This window comes from Corvus moneduloides, chromosome 3 (genome assembly GCF_009650955.1).
Source record: "Corvus moneduloides isolate bCorMon1 chromosome 3, bCorMon1.pri, whole genome shotgun sequence".
Taxonomy (NCBI): Eukaryota; Metazoa; Chordata; class Aves; order Passeriformes; family Corvidae; genus Corvus; species Corvus moneduloides.
This window is the reverse complement of record NC_045478.1, coordinates 35,548,645-35,572,939: the sequence shown is the minus strand read 5'-3', so window position 1 is coordinate 35,572,939 and position 24,295 is coordinate 35,548,645. Positions and strand designations below refer to the sequence as shown.

The window sequence follows — 24,295 nt, the reverse complement described above, 5'->3', positions numbered from 1 at the left end:
TATCTTTGACCTTGTCAGACTCCTTAGAAATACCCATAGTGCCAGAAGACTGCAGACATTACCAAGTATGATAGATAAGAAAGAAGCATAAACTGACCATTCCTTTTTTCCCAATCCTTTTGCTTTGCTGCAGCAATCTGTCTGCACAGTCCCTCCTAAGAGCACATGGACTTTTCTTTTACCTGAAATCTGGATGAAGCTATAGGGATATCATTTGAGTTCATGCAGTAGCTTAAATCTACTATTATAGGATTTCTCATTAAAAACCTTTATAAACTGAGATTATTAGCAACAGGACAAGAGGAAATGGCCTCGAGCTATGCCAGGGGAGGTTCAGGTTGGACATCAGGCAAAATTTCTTCACTGAAAGAGTGGTTAGACATTGGAATGGGCTGCCCCAGGAAGTGGTGGAGTCACCATGCCTGGACGTATTAAAGAAATGACTGGACATGGCACTTAGTGCTATGGTTTAATTGACATGGTAGTGTTCAGTTATAGGATGGACTTGATGATCTTGAAGGTCTTTTCCAACTTTAGTGATTCTGTAATTTCATGAACTGAGGATTAGAGTGCAATTTGTTCAATGAATAATCAATATCAAAGCAGATATTGATTATTCATTCAAAAAAAGCAAAGGTGTGTGAAGTTACGTTTCTCACCTGTTTTTTTATATGAGATGTGTTTTCATTTTGTAATGATTTCCATTGTAGTAGAACTAGCAAGATGTGGGAAATTCTTAGATAATTAAAACTGTGTGGTTCATGGAACAGTACTCCCATTAGGTAATACTGGTTTGCCTTCCTTATATTGTGGAGTTAAAATTTGACTTGTTTAAGGAAATCTTTCTTAAACTTGAGGTTGGCTTTGAGAGTACTTTTGTTAAAATGAACGTGATCTGCAGAGAGCTCTCACAGAACCACTTTTAAAAGTCGCCATCACTTCTGCAATGTCTTTAGAAATGTAATCGGACAGATGGATGTGCTGGATTGGCGCTGTAAGTGTCTTTGCGCTGAGAATAGTATCCATAGCTATTAATAACTTTGAAAGTCTCTCCAGGTAAATTAGTGAGTAGCGACCTTATAGCTAAGGAATACATATGTTGTTAAACTAGAAATAAAGATTTTCTAAGTATTTACTTTGAACCTAACACGAACACAGGGAATTGCAAAAATCATGTATTTTAGTAATGTAATACTTTCTCTAAAACTAATTTTAAAAGCAGAGATAGTCGTCATTGTACTGTTTCAGGATTTCTCTAGGTGAATGTCAAAGTGACTGTGCTATGCATTTGCTTGCTTATTTTTAAAGTTTGTATTTCTTGGGGAAAGAAAAGAAAAAGATCATAGGCTAAGTAATATGCAGGAAAGTGAACCATCTAAAATCTTCTCTATTGGAAAGGAAGTGCTAAACCATGTTTAACAGAAATGCTTGCATATTAAAACAATTACAGTATGTTTCTCAAAAGTTTCTTGGGATTTTTAATGCTAGAACACCATCACTTCAACCTTACTTACTGAAATTCATCTTCACTTGCCATCCATATTTCCATATAGGTTAATTACATGCTCTTTGGACATTGCCAGGCAGGATATTCAGTCCTTTTCATTGGTCCTACTCTTTTTCTTGCTTTGAAGGAAGAAATCAAAGGGATTTATGTGTGTATTTCTTGTTTATTTCCCCACAGAAAGAATTACATCCTGCAAAGGTAGGTACCTCAGGGCAATTTCAATTATTTTTATATATATATGAATAATAATATATATACTTACATATAATATGTATATACACATATAGATATGTAAGTTCTTCTGTTTCTTGTCTTTGCAAGGTGAAACTTTAGAACGTATATACACAAAATGACAGGAAAGTCTTGTGTATATACATATTTCCTACTGTTTCCTTACATAACAATAGTTTTCTGTCAGGAACATGTTAGCAGATGCCTTAGTCTAGGCTGGATTCATTTTTGCTGTAAAGTGCAACCCTAAGTGCTTGTTCTAAAACTTTTCCCTCCTTACCAAAACAGCACTGCACTACAGGCTGTGCCATCACAGCAGACACTTTATTTGTGATCGAATTAGAATCTGGGTCTTGGGATTTGAAAGACAAACGCATTAATCCCCTGAAAGATTCAATCTCTGTCAATTCTAATCAGGTAAAGGCATTGGTCTCTTTGCTTCAAAGCAGTTAGAGGGATTTTTTTTAATTCAGGGAGCTGGCCTTTTTATTTCAAACGTATTTCATCTTTCAGGTAAAATTGTCCCTATTCCATGTGAAATACTGGAGGATTTAATGCACTCATATGTCCCCTTAAACTATCACAGTTCTCTGTAATTTGCAGAAATCTTTTGTGGCCATCAGCACCAGCTAGTAAGTAGGACACAAAATTATGCTGGTTTTGCTAAAATAGATTGGGGGATGGGAAGGAGGAAGGTGTTGGAGTAGCTTGGAATGTTTGTCACTTGAGCAGATGACTTAAGATAGTGAATTTATCTTGGTTTGAAAGAGAGCATCTGAAAAGAAGTTTGGAGCAAGGGTCTGCATTTTACTGGGTTTTCTGTGTAGAACATAGACAAGCAGGCTTGCCAGGTAAACTGAAATGAAATTGGTTTTGTAATACCTTCTGTGCAATAAAAATGATACGTGGAGTTGACTTATAATGCAGCAAGTTACTTTGCATTATCCAGGAGAGATCCTGTGATGAAAAAGTTCTGTGATTAACAGTATCATGTTTTCTGATGCCACAGTACTAGTTAAAAGCCACAGTACTAGTTAAAAATAATCATATGCAGAGGCTCCTACATGCCCTTAAAATAAATGTAAGATGATGTTCGTAGTTAGCACAGTAGAACAGACTTCTACTGTTTTGGCCAGGATGTACTCCAGAACTGGATTGCCTTCTGTATTCCCTCTCATAGAAGCATTTTGTGTTTGAAGTGTAATTACTTGTCCTAGGAGAGATCAGGCCCCCAAAATGGTAATATTAGGTTCCCTGGGCAGTGTGTTACAAGATTTCTATCAGTAAAATGTATTTTTCCTGTAACTACTTGAAGCCTTCAAGTCTCTGAGATGTGGTGGCTCACTGCCCAAAAACCTGTTGTAGAGGGAAAGTAACAGGCTGAAACCATGCTAGGGAAGAGTAATGGCAGCTTCTCAGGTGCTCTTATGTTGTTGTCAGGGTTAATGAAATATATCTCTTGGTTTTCTCCAGTGAAGTTCTTCAATTTATAGTATTTTTGGAAAGGAGGTGGAAGAATTGCTTACTGTGCTGATGAGGTGTGAGGCAAAGCCTGCTTTCAGCTGGGTTCTAATAGAAGTTGTCACTTTGTCTTTCCTTTCACCTTCTAGTGAATCCTCATTCTTCCATCTAGAAGTCTAGAAGTCTTTGTCTCCTGCCACAAAAAGAAATCTGAAATAGGTCATGGTTTTCAGCAGTGGGTGGTAACGTTCACCTCCTGGGTAAAATTCAAATCTTCCTCTTTCACGTTTCTTTGTATTGCCACTTTAGTGTGTAAGATACCATGAAACACTGTGTTGGAAAATAGAAGACAGATTCTCTAATGTGTATTTTCTTCTTTATCCTCTTTATGTTGCTTACTGCAAGAAGCCTGGGAAAGCAGCTGTGTCTCTTGGCTCACCTGTTGTTAGCTCTTTGTACGCTACAGTGAAGGGAGATACGGATTTGATTAAAGCGTGTCACTTATTAACTATTCCCAGAGCTGTATCTTAACTGACACATTTCTTCTTGTTTCATGGTGAGTCCTTGCCTATTACTTGCTATCAGGTAGATGATGAGGTTCACCTTTTTCTTTTCTTTTTTTAATGGTGTTATCTTTTATTTTTAAATTCAAATTGGTAGAGCAATTGCTAAAAGCAAGAAGGGACTAAGATGTAAAGGATATAAGAGTGTAATAATTGCAATGCAGTAGTGATTTCAACTTTGGTAGGTGGTATTCGGTGTGGTTTCAGGAGCTTGCCGAAAAGTTAAGCAGTAACTGTCTTCTCTCACTCTGTTCAGTCCTCTTCTACTGCCTGTGTTTCTACAGCCAATCTATCTGACTTTTTGACACTCCTCCCTGTAGTCCTTGCCCTGTCTTGACCTTGGCTTCTTTTGGTGCCTGTGGCCACATGGCTGAATCCCATCATTCTGGCAGCATCAGTGTCCTTTCTTGATGTTTCTCTCTTCTGGTATTAACAGCCATAATGGAAGCAGCTAGGCTTCTCTGTCTTCTTTTCCTCTTCTTTTTAGGTCTCCTAGCATCTTGGAATGTGCAGCCTAATTATTAAATCATCTGGAAGTAAGAAGAATCTGTGTTCTGCACACTGTCTTTCCCTAGATCACAGTACTTGTTTATTAGAAATAGAGGGCCTCATGAAATTCATTCCCAAAATCAGGTTCTAATTTATGGCCTTAAGAACAACAAAGAAAATGAGAAAGAAGTGTAGGAGAAGTAATGGCAGCGCTGTTCTGTACTTTCCTCATTGCATTGCAGTTCCTCATTTTCTTGATAAGAAGGGTTTTCTGAACTACTGGTTGTATGCCTGGGATCACAAATTAATTTATGGTATAGGAATTTTTCATGGCCTTTGACTTACAATTCTCTAAAAGAAACTTGTCCTCTAGGTAAATCTCTGGGCAGCTGCATTTGTGAGTTTACCCCCAGCTGACTTGAAGGCAGGTTTTTTAGTTGTTTGAGCTTCCCAGGGAGCCCTGTGATGTGATTTCCATATGCACAGGAACTGGCCTAAGCATCTGGAAAATAATCCACTTAGTATCATGGAGCTGTGCAGTATCTGAAGTTCTGATAGTTATGAAGTAGTTACCTTTTATCTCTTGTTACAACTTGATATTAGCCTTCAGGACGGGGGGGGGGGGACATGTGACACATGGGACAACATGGGCACTAGGTAAGGAGGTGTCACTGCAGTCTCAGCTCCCTCCTCTAGAAGAGCTGTCTTCTAATCTTAGATGTCACTGGTTCATCAGGCTAAGACTGCTTTTTCATGCTGATCCAGAACTTAATATAGCATATTCTCAGCTCTGAAATATGTGTAATGTAACTGGATCCCATGAGTGACTGAAGGAGACTGTAAATAAAACCTTTGTTTCCCATATGGCAGCACAGATTGACTAGAACCATCCCTTTTGAACTCTTCTATTTGGTTGTTTTCTGGTAACATTGTTAGTATTCTATGTGAAACATGAGACTGACCTACAGCAAACAGCAAAGGTTATCATCATACAACCTGTACAAAATTGATAGGAGACTTTCTAATGTCTAATTTTAAACTAATAAAAGCTACTGGTTTTATCAGTATTTTGCCAAATTTGTGTATCTTTCATTTGCAGTGGTGTTGAATATTTGGTTATATTGCCCCTGCAGTCACTATTCATCATAAGCGAAATTTGTTTGGGGGGATTAGTGGGTTGATTTGGTTTTGGGCTCATGTGATTCTGTTGCTTTATTGTTTTGGATTGTAGAACTTGACAACAGAGCTTGAATGACATAATGAATCTCTGTGTGAGGTAATGTGATATAGTGGGGTTTTTTAAAAACTATTTTCTTTAACCTTCCTAGAAAGAATGAGTGCATTGTGTTTCTACTGTCTGATGCAGCTATTCCAGGAGAAAATAATACTTAACAAATTCAATGCTTAAAGTGATGATGGAATATATTTCATTCAGACCTTGTTGACTCCTTCTGTTTGCTTCACTCCCCCAGACAAACGTGTTGATGACTGGCCCTTGATGCAGTCTCCATTTCCAACACTGACTATAAGCACTATTTATCTCCTCACTGTCTGGCTGGGCCCCAAATGGATGAAGACGAGAGAGCCCTTCCAGTTACGCTTCCTGTTGGTTGTTTACAACTTTGGAATGGTTCTGCTCAACTTCTTCATTTTCAAAGAGGTGTGTATGCCCTCTTGCAAGAGGGAATTCTTACTGAGGTTTGAAGATGTCAGAATGAAAATGATGTTGCATATTCTTGATGTCTATTGAGAGTGAATGTTTTGGACAGACTTTTAAAGATGTGTTTGCCTTGGAGGTATTTCTAGAAATAGGTAGTTTCTGTTTGAGAATAATTGCACTAAGTGAGTCTATAGACAGAATTTGTGTTTGGGGTATTCCAAGTTCTTCTTAGATTTATATTAGTCTAAATACTGGAGAGAATAATATCTGTAGATTTAACACTTGTAACTGATACTTTTAAAAAAAATCTTAATAATCCTAAAGGGTATCAAAATGTATCTTGTTAGAAATTGAGCTGTTTGTTTATGCTTTCAATGTGTTTATAATTTTTAGAAATTCAGATGTCTGTTGTCTGTAGTGAGGAAAAGTATCTTGTCTGTAAGTTATCTTTAAGAATAAAAATAAAGTGAACTATTATCTTTAAATAAAAATAAAAGGATACAGACTTCTAATATTTGTTTTGCAATGTTCTGAGTGTGTTAATTGTAATACATTTCAGTGTTGCTGCATTTTTCCTTTGTTGGATTTTCTGGACAAAGGAAAAGAGTAGTAACACTGCAGTGGATCAGCTGTGTAGAGTAGGTAACTGGGATTACTTAACAGTTTGGTAATTATTATTCAAGGATCTCTGTACAGAATATGCTGTTTATGATGATGCTAAGTTTTTGCTGCTGTGACTGCTTATTTGGATCAGGAGTTGTCTTCCTGGAAGACCTCTGATCATAGATTTGTAAAATCTGTTTCCAGAAGTAAGCAAATGAAGAGAGCAGTTAAAATTACAGCATTGCAGAACTGTCTGGCCCATTCTGTACTTTTGCCAGGACAAAATGGCATATCTGATGATGATCTGCATTTTGACCCTTTCCCAGAGCTCCTAGCATAGAATCATTAATCATGAAATGATTTCAGCCTCTCTTTAAGACATGGTTTTGTAAAATTTTAGCCATCACACCTTAGTCATCATTTTGTCTAAATTGTTTTCCTGGCCTATTAACTAAGTAATGAAGTACAACAGGTACAAAAAAATTTAATGCTGACATGCAAGCATAGTTGAAGGAAGATATTAAATCAAGTCATCTTGGCAGGCTAAAACTGAAACTCCTGAAATTAATTCCACAGTGTTACTGCCATGCCTGTCTTTTTCACTTATTCTTTTAAACTGGTTGTTTTATCCATAAGCTGAATTCTACCAAACTTGCAGTCAAATAGTTTTCAAATCTATGTTCCTTACAGGATATGTGTTAGTAGAATTTCCAAGTCACTGAATTAACATAAAAATGAACGGGACTGCAAATACGTATTTGTTGTTGATATGCTGAAAGCTCATAACTTTATACACAGAGGTTCTAGTTTCCTTCTCTCTCCTAATGGGAGGTTGTTATTCAGTGGATGTTAAGGCAATGGATACAGCATTTCCAGGAAGTGTCTTTTCTTGATTTTAGAGATTGATAAGAGGAAGGTGTTCAAGTTTCAGTTGTTCCTTTTAACGAGGCAACTTCTGCTTCCCGCTGCATGAAGTTTACAATACCACCATGCCACTGTTGAAATTCACACCAGTTTTAATGTAATTGCTGAGTAAAATGATACTGTTTGTATTTTGTGAGTGATGGTAAAGTTTCCAGACACTGCTAAGAACAGAATTTGAATATGAAATGCCTTTAAACATTATTTAAATAACCATTCTGATGGCAAGTTCTTTTGTTCATATGTGTTAGCTTATGTTAAATAGTAAGTCATAAAGCACTGCAAGTCTAGTGCAAGACTCTCATACGTTGAATTCAAATTCAGGTCCAAATTTGGAGCAAATTTTTCTTAGAACATGCAGAAGTCACAAAGGAGTAGACCCTATTTTGCCGCAAAATCATGAATTTCTTATTTTACTTCAAGGCAGTCTGGTGAAGTCAATTTACTGCCTTTTACCGGGGGAACCATGGTTGAGTTATCCAGTAGGTCACAGTAGAGAGTGGTTGGTTTCTGTAACAGTGCAAACTAAACTTTCCCTGCTCTTTTCTATTAGTACTGGATGTGCTTGTGCCTGTGCGGGACCACACTGGAGTTCCAGTTAGTTACAGTAGTTTGTAAATGGACTTAGATGATGCAGAAGTAGTTCAATTTCTTTTCTAGGGTAATTTCTGTGGACAGTTCTTTCATTTACCTCCTTTAACACACAAGTGTAGCAAGTAAGTCCAGAGGTTCACAAGGCTTTGTATGTTGTACACGAGACGAGATAACATTTGTCTTTCCATCTGACTGCACTCCTAGTGCTGTGTGAAAGATGAGACACCAAAGTATACTCAAGTTCAGTCTGAATAAGATGCAAGTCAGGTTAGTGGTAAGAGTAGTAAGTCCCTACCCATGAGGGGTTTTTTTTGAGATCTTTTTCTATCACCCCAATTTGCAGGTTTTATCTGTTCCACTGCTGTCTCTCTTTGATCCTTAACAGAGTGGGATTACTCGGCTTTAAATATCCTTGGATCATAACATTTATGAATGTCAAGATTAGAAGTATTACTTGAACTTTGTACAGCTCTAGACAAGTGTACTTCTTTCCAGTGGGAACTTGCTCAAATGTCAATTTTATCTTCTCCTGTCCAGTTTTTGCAACGTGCTTGGTTTGAAGAGGCCCTACAGGAGCACTTAAATTGCTTCAGGCTATTTTTGTTGGCACAAAATGGGGAACTTTTCTACATCAGTTTTCCCTCACTGTGTTTTGTGGGTGTTCAGCTTTGGCTGTTCAAAGTGGTTTTTTTTTTTTTTTCTGGATTTTGATTGTTATACATATATATACTGTATATTGTAGATCCAAGTTATCTAATCCCTGTCCCTTGAATAGTGTTCTCTTGAATCTCTACCGGGAATAGCATTTCTGTCACTTGTAGTGAAAGCAATTAGGTATTTTCTGTTTCTGAAGCTAGAGCCATCAGAAAGAATATCAGTGTCTGATTAGCTTAAGGTCATACTGGAATTTGTTGTACAAGGCTCTAATTATCTGATACACACAGGAAAAAGTGAGTACTTTCTTTTTAATTTATGAGAAAAAAAAGTGCTTTGTAACAAGTTGTTAGTATTAAATATTGGCTTTCTTCAATTCTCGGGACTAATAAGAATATTTTAAGTATTTCTGTTCACTTAAGTTTGATGTAGAACGAAATTTGCTGGTAATTGTTATAAATGTGCTTTATGTATTATATTTCCCCTCATGTATGGCTTTAATATTTTCAGTTGTTCTTGTCATCAAGAGCTCGAGGGTACAGCTATGTCTGCCAGACTGTGGATTACTCAGATAATGTTTATGAAGTTAGGGTGAGTATTTCTTTTTTGTATTTGTATATGAATGTGTGTAATATATAGCACTACATGATGGTTTAAGCCTTGTCTGAAAACAGTCTTTCCACAGCTGCTGTCAGGCATGACTGTATCCCGTTACATCCTCACAGGCCACTTCAGGTTTGACTACATTGTACATAGCAGGTTTAATCAAGGTGCATCAGCATATTTATACTTTAATCTGACTGCTACAAGTAAGGGCAGTCTTAAAGATACCATCCTTGGCTTCACCCGCAGTTGTACAATCCAGGGTAAACTTTGTGCGCATACTTTGGTTCCTAGATTTGCTGAAGTTTCTGATACCAGGGTAACCACATTAAAGGTGGTGTGTTCTGGCTAGATCAAAGCAAGCGAGATTTGTCATCTTATCTTGTGGTTGCACTTCATCCATACTGGTGAGGCAACTCTTTGTCTTCTTTAGCCATGTTTGGCTTTGTGAGGTCTTGCTGGCATTTGGCAAATGTATTATCAGTACATTTCATTGTATAATCTTAGATTTCAAATATCTGGGCTTTGGAAAACATCCAAATTAGAAGCAAAGTGCAGATACTTGTTCGTTTTCATAGTGCTGTTGATTAGCTCATGTACTAAACCTTATCTTCCAGCAGAGCTGACACTTGAGAATCTCTCAGCTGTTCTTGCAAGTTTCATGTACAGATTAGAACATGTTCCTGAAAATGCAGTGAAAGTATGGTATAGTCTAAATGCATTATGTTTATAGCACAGTTTAAAAAATGTCTATGAGGTGGCTGTTCATGGATAGTGTTACTCAAAATCTTGTGCATGTGGCAGGGGTGGTAGTGAGAACGAAAGGTTTGAGTCTTACACCTTATTTATAATGGCTCATACTGCAGAACAGCTCTGTGTGTGGATTTTTATTGGCCTTATGGTAGTTGCCAATCTTTCACCTTTGCTGGTATGGTGCTCTCACTATTTCAGTCACTAGAATGATTCTGTTAAAAATTTTGTTGAAAAACAAGATCTAGCAAAGTATAGCAAGTGCTTGACAGGTTTGGGGCTTTTAATAGATAAGCGAAATAGAATGCCCTTGTACGTAGGTGAGTGACTTTGAGGACTGGTATGGCATATATTCAAAGAATTTTTATATTAGCTAAATACGAGCAGTATTCTGTTTCATAGCCTCACTTTTAGGTGCTCTTGTTCGTGGGAGGCAGTGGAGAGGTCAGACCTGCTCAAAAGAATTATCATCCATTTTGTTATGACAAGCAGAGCATTACTATACAATGAAATAAAGGCAAAATGACCTGAAGAATGTGTATGTACTATATCATATGCCCAGAAATGAAGGGTTGCTTTAGCAATATGTACTCTTTTGAGTTCCTGACTTTTTAATATTTTTTTAATTTTTAAAATTTTCTTTCCCTAAATTTGTGGATTTGCCTAAAACTTATCTCTGAAGTTTTAAGTTGTAGCGTGTTCGGTTTGCAACTGAAGGAGTCAAGGAAGGAGGGAAAGTTGAGTTCTCTCAAGCTCCTGCAGCAACTGTATAGTATGTTATCAGCCAAAATTCTTATCTTGATCATTTTCTGGTAGTTCTTTTGAATGAATTCTCAGTTAGGTAAATAAGTTGCAAGTAGAAAATGATACTTTCCACAAGTGTACTTTGTCAAGCTGAGGATTCTGGGATACATTTCTGTCCTGCTTTACAGTATATCATGCTCTGCATTTAGAAGGTATGTTGCTTTTTGACACTGTCACAAAAAAATAAAAGCCCCAAAACCCAAACTTCCTCAAGATCTCTTTCAACATCATTTTTCATAATATAAACCTGAAAAAGCAATATTAAAATGTTTTTACAGTTTTGAGTATAGAATTTATAAGCATCATCTCTCACACCCTTTTAAGCACATCTCTCACACCCTTTTAATAGATCTAGATACTAAATGTCTAGCATTTATTGGCACCAGATTTGCTCTGCAGAGAAATGCTTCACTGCAACAGTAGAATCAATTACAAATGCAGTGACTGTATTTGCAAGAGAATGAGTAAATAAATTCTGTGTTGCTGAGATAAAGAAGGCTGGAACTAACTCACATGGAAACAGCTATGAGCCCAGAAGGCATGGAACATGTTCTGAAAAGCAGAGCTTCATATATGACTTTAATTTGGGTCTTTGAAATTTGGAACAAATATTGAGAAATGTGAAACTGATTGTATATAGTGGTCTAAATGGCTATGTAGGAGCCTTGGTACGGCCTCTGTTTCTGGCTTTTTGGGAACGTGCCGCTGTGATATTGCCATCACGTTGAGTGGCCTCTTTTGTCTAAAGCTCTTGATCAAAATAAGGGGTCAAGAAACCATCCTTTGTACTTCAAGGGAGTATGGAAAGCTCCCAGAAAACAATTTCAAAAAAAAAGAAAAAAAAAATTTTGCTCTCCTGGATACCAGAGAATGTCTTTCTCTGCCTCTCCAACCCACATCATCTGTCAAGACAGTAAGTCAGTGATTTTAAGGGAGCAGTGTAAGGGCATGTGGTGGCACTTCCCCTGTACAGTTTAGCAATGCCAGCAACCTGTAGCTCAGGCACCTCTTAAGTCACCCATAGCCTCTTTGGTTTTGCCAGTTTTTAAGGGGATATTTTTCCATGTATTTGTCTGTATTTTCTTCATGTATTTTCTTCAACTTTGTCAGTCTTCTGGCTTTCACTGATGATTGTGTAGGTAGTTTACACAAAATTTGAAGAAACTGGTCCTCTTCCTTACTGTTTTGAACCTACCTACACCCGTTAATCTCATTCAGGCTCCACTGGCTGTTCTACAAGAAGCAACGGACAACTGGAGCAAGCAGGGATGAAAATTAAATTCCACAATTGCAGAAACATTGGCAGAAATAAACTCCTTTGTGAAGGACTTATCTGAGGGATGTAGGAGGTAGCCACCTTACTGACTGCTGGCGGGAAGTTGAGTGGTTTTATTATGAAAAAAAATAAAATGTTCATAGTAGACAAGAAAGAAAAACGGGAACAAATCTCTAAGAAAGTATTTAGAGGTATCTACAGATACCTCTTGGAAAAGCTTTTTGGTTATAGCTTAAGAGTCAAAATAATAAATGCAAAGGGCTGAGGTGTTAAATCCATACTTTGTAGTACTCCTTCAGTACTTGAAGTGAACGATTTTGTAACACTATCTAGCTTAATGTATGTTAGTGTCTGTGAGTAGTCATTTCCCCCTCTGCTTATATTTGTGTGTCCTTGTTTCCCAGGTCAAAATTCATCTATTTTATTAGCATTCCTGAAGAATTGGGAATTCAGGGCTGTGTGAATTAGTTCTTATTTTAAGTGTGCTGATTGTAACTGTGAAGCTGAGCAATGGTTGTTTTCTGTATTGTAATTGTAATCTGCATTGTTTGTATTTATGTCTAGAGCTTGAGTGGTTTCCTCTTATGAAAAAGGCATAATATATTTTAAACTTAAGTGAACTTGACTTCACAAGTTCTGGAAACAAAATTCTGTAACTGAAAGAGGGAAAAGACTTCACTGTAAAAGCCACTCAATTTTTCACATTGCTGTGACCTTCCAAGAAGTACCTGTCCCTTCATATCCCTTAATGGATAACTGTCTCCAACCCCAAATGAGGACAAATGGTGCAGAAACAGAGTCCTGTAATAAAACAGCCCTCCATTCAAAAACCCTGCAGCAGGCAGAGGACATGGGATCGGACCTCTTGTTGACCCCCTTAATCCTCAGCTGTAATGTAATCTTTCTGTGCCATCTGGTGTTTTAACAGACTTAGATTGGTGCATATGAAAATTACCAGAAAATATGTGGTTGTGACTAGTATGGTTCATTACAGGAATGTGCCTTTTTAATGCATGTTTTCTTTTCTTTTCAACTAAATCTTTCTTGCATGCTGTGTCCAAAGAAAGGCTACAAGTTAGGTCACGATTTCTGATGCTTTGCAAAAGAAGTTTAATAGTAGCCACCTACTCCTGACACAGCTTACATATCAGTGTATTGTTCTACTCTATTTCTGCCCTTTTTCACTGATTTTATGCATGGCCTCGGGCAAATGACATCTGTTTCATTTTTTTCTATAAGCTAATGATGAAAACATCTGCAGAAGTCACTGGAAGTACTGAAATAGATCATCAGTACACAAAACCTATCAGGTTTCAGAGTAAATGGTAGAAAATTTGATGATAGTAAGACAGCAAAGAAGCTGACAGGCAAAAAAATCTGCAGGAGCACAAAATCAGCAGGTATAATCCTTCAAAGAATCCTGTTGTTTTTCTTAAGTGATGGGAAGCATTTTGATCAAAAGTTCAGATTATTTTTACCCATGGACTGTAGTTGCTTTCTGTGCTAGGTGGACTTCAACAGAAGAGCAATGAGATGTGTTATGTGACTTGTCCAAGAACATATACTGAACCTGTGGCATCTTGAGCATAAGAGAGAAGTATTTTTGTAGGATTTTTGTTCACTTATATTTTGCTCTATGTCACAGTAAATTGGCTATTTGCATATTGGCTATTTGACTTATTGTTCCCCTATTTCATTAACAAAAATGTCCATTTACTTTATAAAAGATTTTATGGCAGTTTGCTTGTAACTGACCTACTGGTCCTCTAAAAGTTTCTTGGAAGGGAGGACCTCCAAAGAGCTGAAGTATTGCAGTGCTGCATTGTCATTTTTATGGATATAGAGTCCAAAGTGTTTATTGTTAACTTACGAAATGAAAAGATGCTTATCTTAATTTATTTAAGAGATGCAACTTTAGCAAAGACCTGTAAAAGATGCTGGGCTGTTATGCTCAGCCATTGGGTGTGAGACAAACCTTGATGTGGGTGTTATTAAATACCTAGCTACCTGTCCCAGAGGCAGTACTGGATATTGAGCAATATATATATATATATATATATATGGTTCCTGCAGCTTGCCTGTGTGTCTGGGAGCTCCAAGATCTGTGGGAGTCACTTTTCTGTCATTAAGCCTCTCTCCAGCTTTAGATATTAATATCTCTTTGTATAAAACTGAAGAAATCTGCCTCCTCTTCCCAAGACCTGAAGTGGGCTAAATCACACCCAGAGAGTGAGAAGGGCATTTGTTCATTAATGGATACATAGAAGGCTGCACTTGGGCAGCAGTAAGATGTGCAGTCCCTCTGGAAACTGCAGAGCCTGCAATGCAGATATGCAGCACTCTTCTCCTATGCTGCATTTCTGCTTCTGCTGTAATTTCTCCTAAACTGTTTGCCAGACCACTTATGGCTGTGACAAACTTAGTCTGTGGAGAGATGTTGTCCTTTCCTACTGGTTTGAAGAGGTGGAGGAAAACAATGTGCAGGGCTGTAGCATTGTTCTCTACAGCTCATTATGATTCCCCTTTCTCTCACCTAAGAGTATGTGTGCAATTGGGAAGGGAAGCTACTCTGTGTTAACTCTTTTTTTCTTCTGTCTTCCCTGGGGACTGAGGGGGCAGTGGGGTTATTTCACACCATGTTAAGTTAAGAAAGTCTGATATACCATCAACTGAGTCCTGAAAGACAAGGTGAACTTCTCACAAGTGTTGTGACATTGCCAGCTCTCCTTGCTAGTGGTACCAATTCCAACTTTTTTTTTTTTTCCTTTCACTCTCTGTATGAGTCACCATCTGGTCCCACCCTTGCATAACAAGCTAGATGACTTACAATGCCAAACCTAGACTTGTTGCTATGTTTTGGGATCTGGGAGGGAGTCCCTACCACCACCGTACACCCATATCATAGCATTAGCATATTGCTACACAGGGCTTTACTTGCTTTAACAATATCCTAATTTCAGCAGGAAGCCTTGTTTATGTTGCATCCTGGGCAAGATTTGCTGTGATGAGTGGATTAGAAAAAGAATTTTGGGTGTGTAGCACTTCCCTGTTGGGTAGATGGGTTATATCTGTTCAGTTTTTATGGCTCCTGTCTCTTTTTTCCTACTCCCTGAATGGCAGAGAGCCACTGGGGGAATGCTGCTTTACAGAGGGAGTTACTGAGCAGGCCAGGAGAAGCTGAGGGAATATTGCTATAAGGAATGTGAAATCTGTACTGCACCTAACTTTTTTGGTATCTTTCCACCCATATGCCTGTGGTACTGAAGGTTTCAACCTTTGCAGCTTCATTTTATCATAATGTTTCTGCCTCATTTTTCTGACCACATCGAAGTGTTGCCTCATTAGAAGGGGAAGCCCAGTGGGAATCTCCTTCTGCAAAGCTTAGGAGAGAATGAGGACACAAACTTCCCATGTTTAACTCGTAAACTGTTCAGATATGGCAAAGCTTTTAACTATATCAGCTCTTTTTTACAGATGTGATTTGTGAGCAGTAGGCTTAGAAAAATCTTCTTCCATAATCATCTTCCATGTCCAGAATAGATGAAAGGAGTATTTTTTTTTTCTCATACTGTTAGATGTTTGACTCCACCTCAACATTTAACGAGGATTTATGGAAGGAAGAGGTATCCTTCTCTTACAGCAGATAGATGGTGAGAACTTTATTCCGTTCAGTTTGGAATCACTAAAACTTAGTATTCTCTGTTTTTCATTGCAGATAGCTGCTGCTTTGTGGTGGTATTATGTCTCTAAAGGAATTGAATATTTGGATACAGTATTCTTCATCCTGAGAAAGAAATTTAACCAAATTAGTTTCCTTCATGTCTATCACCATTTCACCATGTTCACCTTGTGGTGGATTGGTATTAAGTGGGTTGCAGGTGGACAAGGTGAGTTCCCTTCTTCTCATATGCCTTTGGCCGGTTAGAAGGGAGAATTATTATTGTTTGGTAGCAATAGAAGAAAATTTCTTAGACTTGACTTTATAATACACAAAACTGTTTATTAATGCATACAGTCTCCCTCTGTGGGAAACATGGGGGAGGAAAAGATAGCAGAGCAATAATCTAATGAATTGCAAAACTTCTTTTCTTTTCCTCATGGGAATCAATTGCAAGCCTGAAGTTCTACCTTCAAAAGTATCTGTATCTGTGTGAAACAAAGATGTATGTGTCTTGCCTAACTTTAATTCTTGCAGATACAGAGAGCTGCAAAATCTAATTGTGGGCCACATTCTGTGTGCAAATTTAATGAAGTTAATGGAGATGTTATTTTGGCATTGTATATGAGTTTGAGGTTTGCTTTTATTTTTGTAAAGAGGCATGTATAAAATTCTGAAACCTTCCCTTGGAGGTGAGCCAATAAATCTGTCAATTCACTTTTAAAACCTATTCATACTGACACAAGTCTAAATTCATTATCAGCCTTTTTTTCCCGTTGCTTCCTTTCTAAAGCCTCCATCAAATAATTTCATTACTATTTATTGCACTGGCCACATCTTCAATTGCCTACACTGTATTCTTGTTCCTGTTGTTTAGCCTTCTCTCTCTCAAATTAAAAGCTCTGCAGAGCTGAGGGTACAGGGAAAATGCCCTGTTCTGTTTGATGTGTACTTTGTAGGCTTATGACACTGAAAATACCATACAGTAAACACAAAATACCATATTATGAACACCAAACTAATATTTTGGGGTTGGTGTTTTGGGTTTTTTTTGAGCTACACTAATACTTAACGCATGGGGGGTTTATGTTCCCATTTACTATAGATATTTTGTACTGAGGGGCCACTTACAAAGAAAAATATATAAATTTAGTATCTGCAACTACCATTTAATTTCTCTCATGTAATATGCAGGAAGCAGGTACTCAACCAGACATTTCATGATCTTTGTTTGCAACTGCACCTATAAAATAAGATTATTGGAGACTGGATGGTTACTTGTAGTCTTGCTTTAGAAATTCCCTGGGTGTCTCAAAAGGCCCTCTCCCTCGTTGCCTTTTCAGAATTTTCAAGCTAAATATCAGCAGCTTTTAATACAACAGTTAGAACTATTTCCAAATTTCTTTCAAGTTCTGATGTTCTAGCACTGCCTCTTGGTTTCTAGAGCCTGCAAAAGGAAAAGCAGCAGTTGCTTTTCTGCATTTATGCATAAATGTGGATAGATCTGTGTTCTTCTGTTTTCTAGTTGATAGCACATTGCTTACATAGACGGGTCTATTATAAACTAGACCCTATTATAACAACTGGGTCCAGACCACACAGGCATCTGAGCTGTTTGATGTCAGCAGCTATTGTCTGTATTGCCCTAATCTTACACATTAGAGCATTTTTGAGCCTCTCTGTAAGTGTAAGAATACCTTAACAAGATACAACGTGATTCTGTTAAATGGCTGCTAATCTTGACAAAGCAAAGAGATCTTAATGCAAATGAAACTGTAAGCATGGATCTAACATGGATCGTTCTGGAAGATGTTATACTATACACTGACATATTTAAGAATGCTGGATACTTTAAATCATAAACAAAGAAATTAAAGATGATTAATTTAGACAAACTCACTGGCAATGCCTTAAAGTTCTCATAAACACAAGTCAAGTTTTGCTTTGTATGGGGTTTTTTTGGCCTATTTAATCAGACTTCCATGTGAGTTTCTTGACTTCTTGCTGAGAAGTGAATGTTTTGCATTTAAGTACAGCTTAAAAGATAGAAGTACAGAGTCTGGTACTTTGTACTTTACATTGTCAAAAAAAGCTTTTAATAATCCTTTAGAAAAACAGTTGCAGTTACACTGTAACAACTAATGTGGAATACATGTCATTTATGTCTGTTCAACAAAAATCTTATAAAAAGCTTTGGCATAAGTAGTTCCATGGAAGATGTGACATACAACTTGCATTCACATTTGTTTGTGTCAGTACATGTTGACAGCCAGGTCTGTACTATACTATTCAATATTTTGGGGATGGAATCCTGACATGTCCTGTGCTTTGTAAATTTTACTATTAAAAATAATGATACAGATAATACTGAAAAATAATCCTCTTTTTTCCAAAATTGCATTATGATCTTCCCTTCTGTTCCTGGACAGCTTTTTTCGGAGCTCAAATGAACGCATTTATTCATGTCATTATGTACATGTATTACGGATTAGCAGCTTGTGGCCCTAAATTTCAGAAATACCTGTGGTGGAAACGATATTTGACCATATTGCAATTGGTAAGTAAAATTTCTCCTTTTGAGGTAAAAGGTGTTGCTTCTGAGTGGATTTGCATTTGCAGAGCTTTGGAACAGATGCTGCTCCTTCCAAAAGTTCTTCTCTGTCTGACACTCCTCAAGTTAGAATACTTCCTGGAGATGGAAGCATTTATTCAACTTCAAAAAAAAATATGCAGCATAGATAAGAGTTGTGTGCGTTAAATTCTAATGCTTCCTTGCTGGTTGTTTCAACTGAATAGCAAAGACATGTTCAAAATGTAGAGAAAATCCAGATGGCTTATTATGTTCTCATTTTCCTGTTTCTGAAAACTGATACCAGACACTACAATAGATCTGATGCTCCTGGTCAAGCATAGATGTGCGTGCATGAATGTGACAGTCAAATACAGCTTCCCTACCACCTCCCAGTTCAGCAGTTTTCATTGCTTAATGAATTGGTATAAATCTATGCACTCAGACCTACGGAATATATCCAGACTTTTTTGATTCTGTATTTTCTGTCTTTCAGGTGCAGTTCCATGTGACTATTGGCCACACAGCCTTGTCTATTTATATTGATTGTCCTTTCCCTAAATGGATGCACTGGGGTGTCATTTTCTATGCTGTCACCTTCATCTTCCTGTTTGGTAACTTCTACTATCGGACATATAAGCTGCCCAAGGAACCTGTAAAGAATGGCAAAATAGCAAATGGTGCTGTTGCAAATGGAGTAAGCAAACCAGAAAATAATGCGGTGGTGGAAAATGGAAAAAAGCAGAAAAAGGGAAAAGCAAAAGGAGAGTAACTTGATCCAGGCCTTAACCATTGTTGGCAGTGAGGAACCTCCAGTTTGGTTTATAAAAGGAAGAAAAAAACACTATCTGTACCAATTAACCTTAGGTTACTGAAGAGCTAGAACACAGATATTTTCATTATTTATGAAGATTGTTTTAAGAACAACACTAAAGTTGAATTTCTATTGTAATTATGTAATTATCATGCATATGGTCTCTGTGTAAACTTGTAGACTGCTGGTGTTGGTGAATGTAAGGAAGAATTGCAGTTGATTCCATGTTTAGCAGTCCAAAAGTTAATACTACCATTGATAAAGGCAGTTTTGTTGGCACCCACATTTCTCAGGGGGGTGGGGAGGGGAGGGGAAGGAAGTAGCATTTGAATACTTGTGCTTTCTTTCCAGAAAATTATTAAATTTCAAATTATGACGTATTATCTAATCAGAATGCGCAACTTTTCTTGTCCTCCTTGGAGAGTACCTTCAGACAAAATATGTGCTGTCAGAACAGTGTTTGACTTTTCAGACATTACTTGATTTAATTGAGTATCTGTTACAGTTTGGTTTTTGTTTTATTATTTTTTTCTTGTGTGGAAATATACCTACCTCTTCATCTGCTGAAAAGAATATTGAGCATTAAATAACTGGTTTCTGAAATATGGAGTCTTCTAATCTAAATATCTGTTAATACTAATTCAGGAGAACATATGTTTCCCTGTGGGAGTAAAAGGGATTTTTGGTGGTATCCTTTGATCAAGTCATCAATAACCTTTTTTTTAATGTAAAGTGAAATTTTGGAGTGGTACTTTCAGTAGAGCCAAGTAAAGAATACATTTTAAGAATGTATAAATATGAATGAATATATTGGTTGAAGCAAGTAGTAAAAATAGGCCTGCTGCTTGTTGTCCGTGACCTGCATTAAATCTGTGGCTCTGATTGATACTCAAAATAGTAAGATAATGTTATGGTGGAGAGAAAACAGCATGTAATTCCATTTAGAAATGTTGTGTGCATGAGTAGTCATGCTAACTACAAGGCCATCACTTTATTGGGAGAGGGAGTTCGGTTTAAAAGTACTAAATACAGCAAACATAAGATATTGAAAATATTGCTGTTGCTTGGTACCTGTCAAAACTCTATTTGTTAGACACTTGCAGACAAAGTATTGCTGACAGGCCACCATTTTAAGTCAAAACTGCTAAAATAAGTAGAAACTTTTAGATGGATTTTCATTTACATGTTACATAAAGGACTTTTTACCATTCCTTTTGTGAAGAAAATAGGGAAAGATTTATACTCCTTCTGAATAATGTGATTACTAGGAGATACATTTTGAGCTGCTTAGCATGCAATGAGTAGAAGATGGGTGGAATTAGAAACTATATCCTGAATTACTGTGTTCCTTGGCCATCACTGCAAGAGCTGCATTGTTACTGTCCAAATGCATTCCCCAGCTCTGGTGAAAAACATATCCAGAGGTAGCAACAAACATATATCTGGCAAGTGGCACCATTGGTGCAGGAAGGGTACATGGAACTGTAAGAGTAAAATGAGTGACATGTTCAATAGATTTTTGCATCTCAAACATCCATTCATCTGTTTGTAATACGCAAGCGGGTCACATCTTCTGTGTCTCAGGTTTGTCTCGTCTCTATACAAAAAAACCATCTAAACCCAAAAAACAGGTCCTAGAAAAAAGGGTTTTGGATATAGTCTGTTGTATTAAAAAATAATTCCTAATGCTGGAGTTGGTTCAGCTGGAAGGTGGTTCATCCCTAATCACCACCAGTGAGGATTTTTGGACAGAATATAGAATTGTGAAAAACTGTTTCTGCTGAACTCAAATGCATGTGACCATTAAGTTTCTTATCTTCTGTGTCTTGTGATTCTTCCAGCCTTTGTAATGATGCTTTTTTGCATTTGCATACCGTGTATTTACGTAGTGTGGCATGGGGAGGAGGGACGGTGATCTACCCTTCCTTCTTGGACAAATGCCACTACCCTTAACCAAGCCAAAATGCTGGCTGACTCAGTAACTTTGGCATGGCTAAAGGAGTAAATAACTACAAAGCAGATTTACAGCACACCTGCTACTCCAAGGCAGTGGCTGGTGTGAATACACTTACCCTACTGTAATTTCAAGGTAGTTTACTCCACTTTGATTAAAGGGTAGCTTCTTTCTATTTGCCATGGGATGTGGGCAGCTAACTTATAAATCTGTATCATTCCGTGAATTGTGTTAAACTGGTTGTTTGCTCTGTCATTCATTCAATAAGCCAGATCAGCTAAACTGATACTCTCAATGTGATCTAGCTCTGAAACAGCATACTGGGGAGTATTCCAGTGCAGGTTCAATTATGTCTTTGCTACATTTTCTGAGTTAAGAATTATGTCTTGCATGATGGCAAATATTTAAATAACTGAAAGTTAAATCGTTTTTCCCCTTCATCATGCATGGAAGTGGATTAAAGTTGATGGCAACTTGAACCCTATTGACAGAACTTGAGTAGAAGCCTACTGTCAAACTCTGGGGTAATTGTTAAATTCTAAGAAAAAATGAAAAAACTCACTGTGAGAATGCATGTGTACATGCACATCATATTGTCTGGCCCTGTGCATAAAACCAGAGATTGCCATTTCATGGAAAAAAAGCCCCAGTTATTAAATTACTGGAACACTGCTGTTTTGAGTACATCTTTTGCAATATGACTTTCCTAGGTCTATTTATGATATATTTGATTGTTCATGTAATTCAAGTCCCATTACAATCTTGAATATAATGGCCTTATTAAATGTGCATTTTTTGTAGGCATGGTCTTGAGTGCAATATTTCTGTTTCTGACTATGCAGCCAGACTCACAGAATACAGGGCTGAACTTGTACAGCTTTTTGCTTTTCAAAATATGAGGCAATAATGCACATGTGAAATACTGACAGATTCATTAGAGTCATACTTGAGTCTAAGGAAACTTAAAGTTGAAAGTATGTATAAATATGTGTATTTTCTATACACAGTACTGAAATTTACATTATACAATCTACTTTGCAGGGTTATTGGGGTTTTTTTCTTCTAAATCCTTTCAGTTTATTGAAAAACTAAATTCAAACTATTTGGAACTTTTTTGCCAACGAATGATAATTTTTTTGCTAAGAGTTCTGAAGCTCTTGGATCAGAGTCTCATAAATATTTGATGCCATGTAAGTAATACAATTTCATTTAGCCTCATCTCTAGCAGTGACAGTTTGTGGATTATTTTAGCACTTCTTCAGTGTAAAATAAGTATGAATTATCTATACGTGTGTATATATGTGTACACATACATAGTGTATGTGTGTGTGTATATATGTATGGGTTCTTAGCAGATTCTTTCAATATGTGAAGTAAATTATATTTCTGGAATGTGAATTGGCAGGAGCGAACAGAATGATTCCTACAGCTCCAGCAGTAAAATGAAGCAGTTTTCATTCCACAGTTCCAATATCAGTCTTGCAAACATAAATAGTATTTGTCAGTCATTTTAGACATAGGATGGCAGACAAGACAGAGCCATTTCTACCAGTGTAATAAGTATTTTGGGGCATCAGTTGTAGATTCTGAGGGGAGGGATCTCAACTCAGGGTAGGTGGGGAATTATGCTGTATTATAGTAGAGATCATTTTAGTATGAGTAACTTGCTCCAGGTGAGTCTTTGAAATTATTGCAATCATATCTGTTTAACAGAAAACTTTTAAAAATAAATCATAGTCATAAAACCATTTAGGTTGGAGAAGACCCTTAAGATGACTGAGTCCAACCATTAAACAAATGTTTCTCTGTAGGTTCAAAAGCATGGCCTATTTGATTACAGGACCGTCAATTTCTTCCAGCTCCAGATCAGGAGAAAAAGGTGAAGGCAAAATGAAAATGCTGCACTTTTTTTTTCAGGTTTAACCTAAGGGCACATTTCTTCAGAGTAAACACTTGAACTGCATGTGCTGGGAGGTAAGAAAGGTTAAATAGCTTTTGTGGTGCAAGACCTCTGTCCTAAAATAGCTTACAAGCACTAGCTATCTCTTAAAAACTTGAATAAAATTGTTCATGGTGCATAAAGTTAAACTTTGCATGAAGCTAGTGTGGGCTGAGAGTCATATTTAAAATGAGATCTATTTCAGTTAAAATTGAAGAGAATGGGGAGCTAATTAACGATCTGGATAGTGTATTTATCTTGGTTAGAAACACAGACTTACCTAATTTGATACCTAAAGCAAGACACCCATATGACATCTCATTGCACTGCAGTCTGATGTGCTGGACCCTTTGCTAATATAAGCAGAGGCAGCTCCATGGAAGTCAGTGGGTTGGTTCCCATTTACCTCAGCAGAGTATGTTGAGCACTAAAGAGCAGGGAAAATACTTGCTTTCAGCCAATATCCCAGGAGGATTGAGGGAAATGTATGGTTCAGGGTGCTGCTTTTGCATAAGGTGTTCATGCTTTTGTAAACATTAAAAATAAACGTTACTTTTTTCATGCTGTTTGAGTTTGGTTTTATACATTCTGTAGTATGGTCTTCTCTGTCCCATCTTGCGTCAGGATGCCTGCTAATTTCAGTGTTGTGCAGATCATGTGATGTAATCTGTTTTGTTCCCCAGAAGTTTGAGAAAAACGTTTTTGTGACACATCCTCCCATTTTAAGGTTACAGGGACTTCCTAATTTCAAATATTGTCCCCAAATAATAGTGTAGTGGCTTTGAAATCACCCTTTGAATGACCGAAAATAGGATGCAGACTTAAACAAACAAAAAAACCCTGTAAGTTTCCCTATTTGGTCTTGGAAGTGTTAACAATTAGGAATACAATTAGCCATGTAGTTTAGGTTTTGCTGGACACTGTGTGGTGTTAATGTCATCTCTCACCCCAGAGAACCTGGAGCACTTTTGGCATTAGGTGCAATTCGTGGTTACGTGTTGCTGGGTACAGTAAGTTCCTTCGTTGTCTGCCAAGTATGATTGCTGTTATCAACCTTTTAATACCAAGTTGCACCCATGTTGCACTGCTAGAATCTAAGTGCAAATAGCTATTCCAAATGTCAAGTAGTAGAGAATCAAGTCTGCCATCATAGCAAAATATGGTGTGGTCCATTATGTCTTGCACAATTCTCAACTGTTGCTTCAATCCACTGCTTACATCCTCCCTGGAATCAGAAAATACACC

At 37.3% G+C, this 24,295-nt stretch overlaps 1 protein-coding gene across 2 annotated transcripts in view; it reads left to right on the top strand.

Annotated features, from left to right (window-relative positions):
* ELOVL4 (ELOVL fatty acid elongase 4) overlaps positions 1-23,616 on the top strand; it is a 36,787-nt gene extending 13,171 nt beyond the window's left edge. Inside the window, exons 1-6 of one of the 2 annotated variants that reach the window (XM_032104888.1) lie at positions 1,639-1,705; positions 5,724-5,911; positions 9,194-9,274; positions 15,832-16,003; positions 18,204-18,331; positions 18,840-23,616. In XM_032104888.1, the coding sequence (XP_031960779.1) occupies positions 1,654-1,705; positions 5,724-5,911; positions 9,194-9,274; positions 15,832-16,003; positions 18,204-18,331; positions 18,840-19,115 (897 nt within the window). In that variant the 5' untranslated portion in view covers positions 1,639-1,653 and the 3' untranslated portion in view covers positions 19,116-23,616. Of the gene's footprint in view, positions 1-1,638; positions 1,706-5,723; positions 5,912-9,193; positions 9,275-15,831; positions 16,004-18,203; positions 18,332-18,839 lie in introns of those variants that run through there. The other variant, XM_032104887.1, reaches the window with a different exon arrangement.
* The last annotated feature ends 679 nt before the right edge of the window (positions 23,617-24,295 follow it).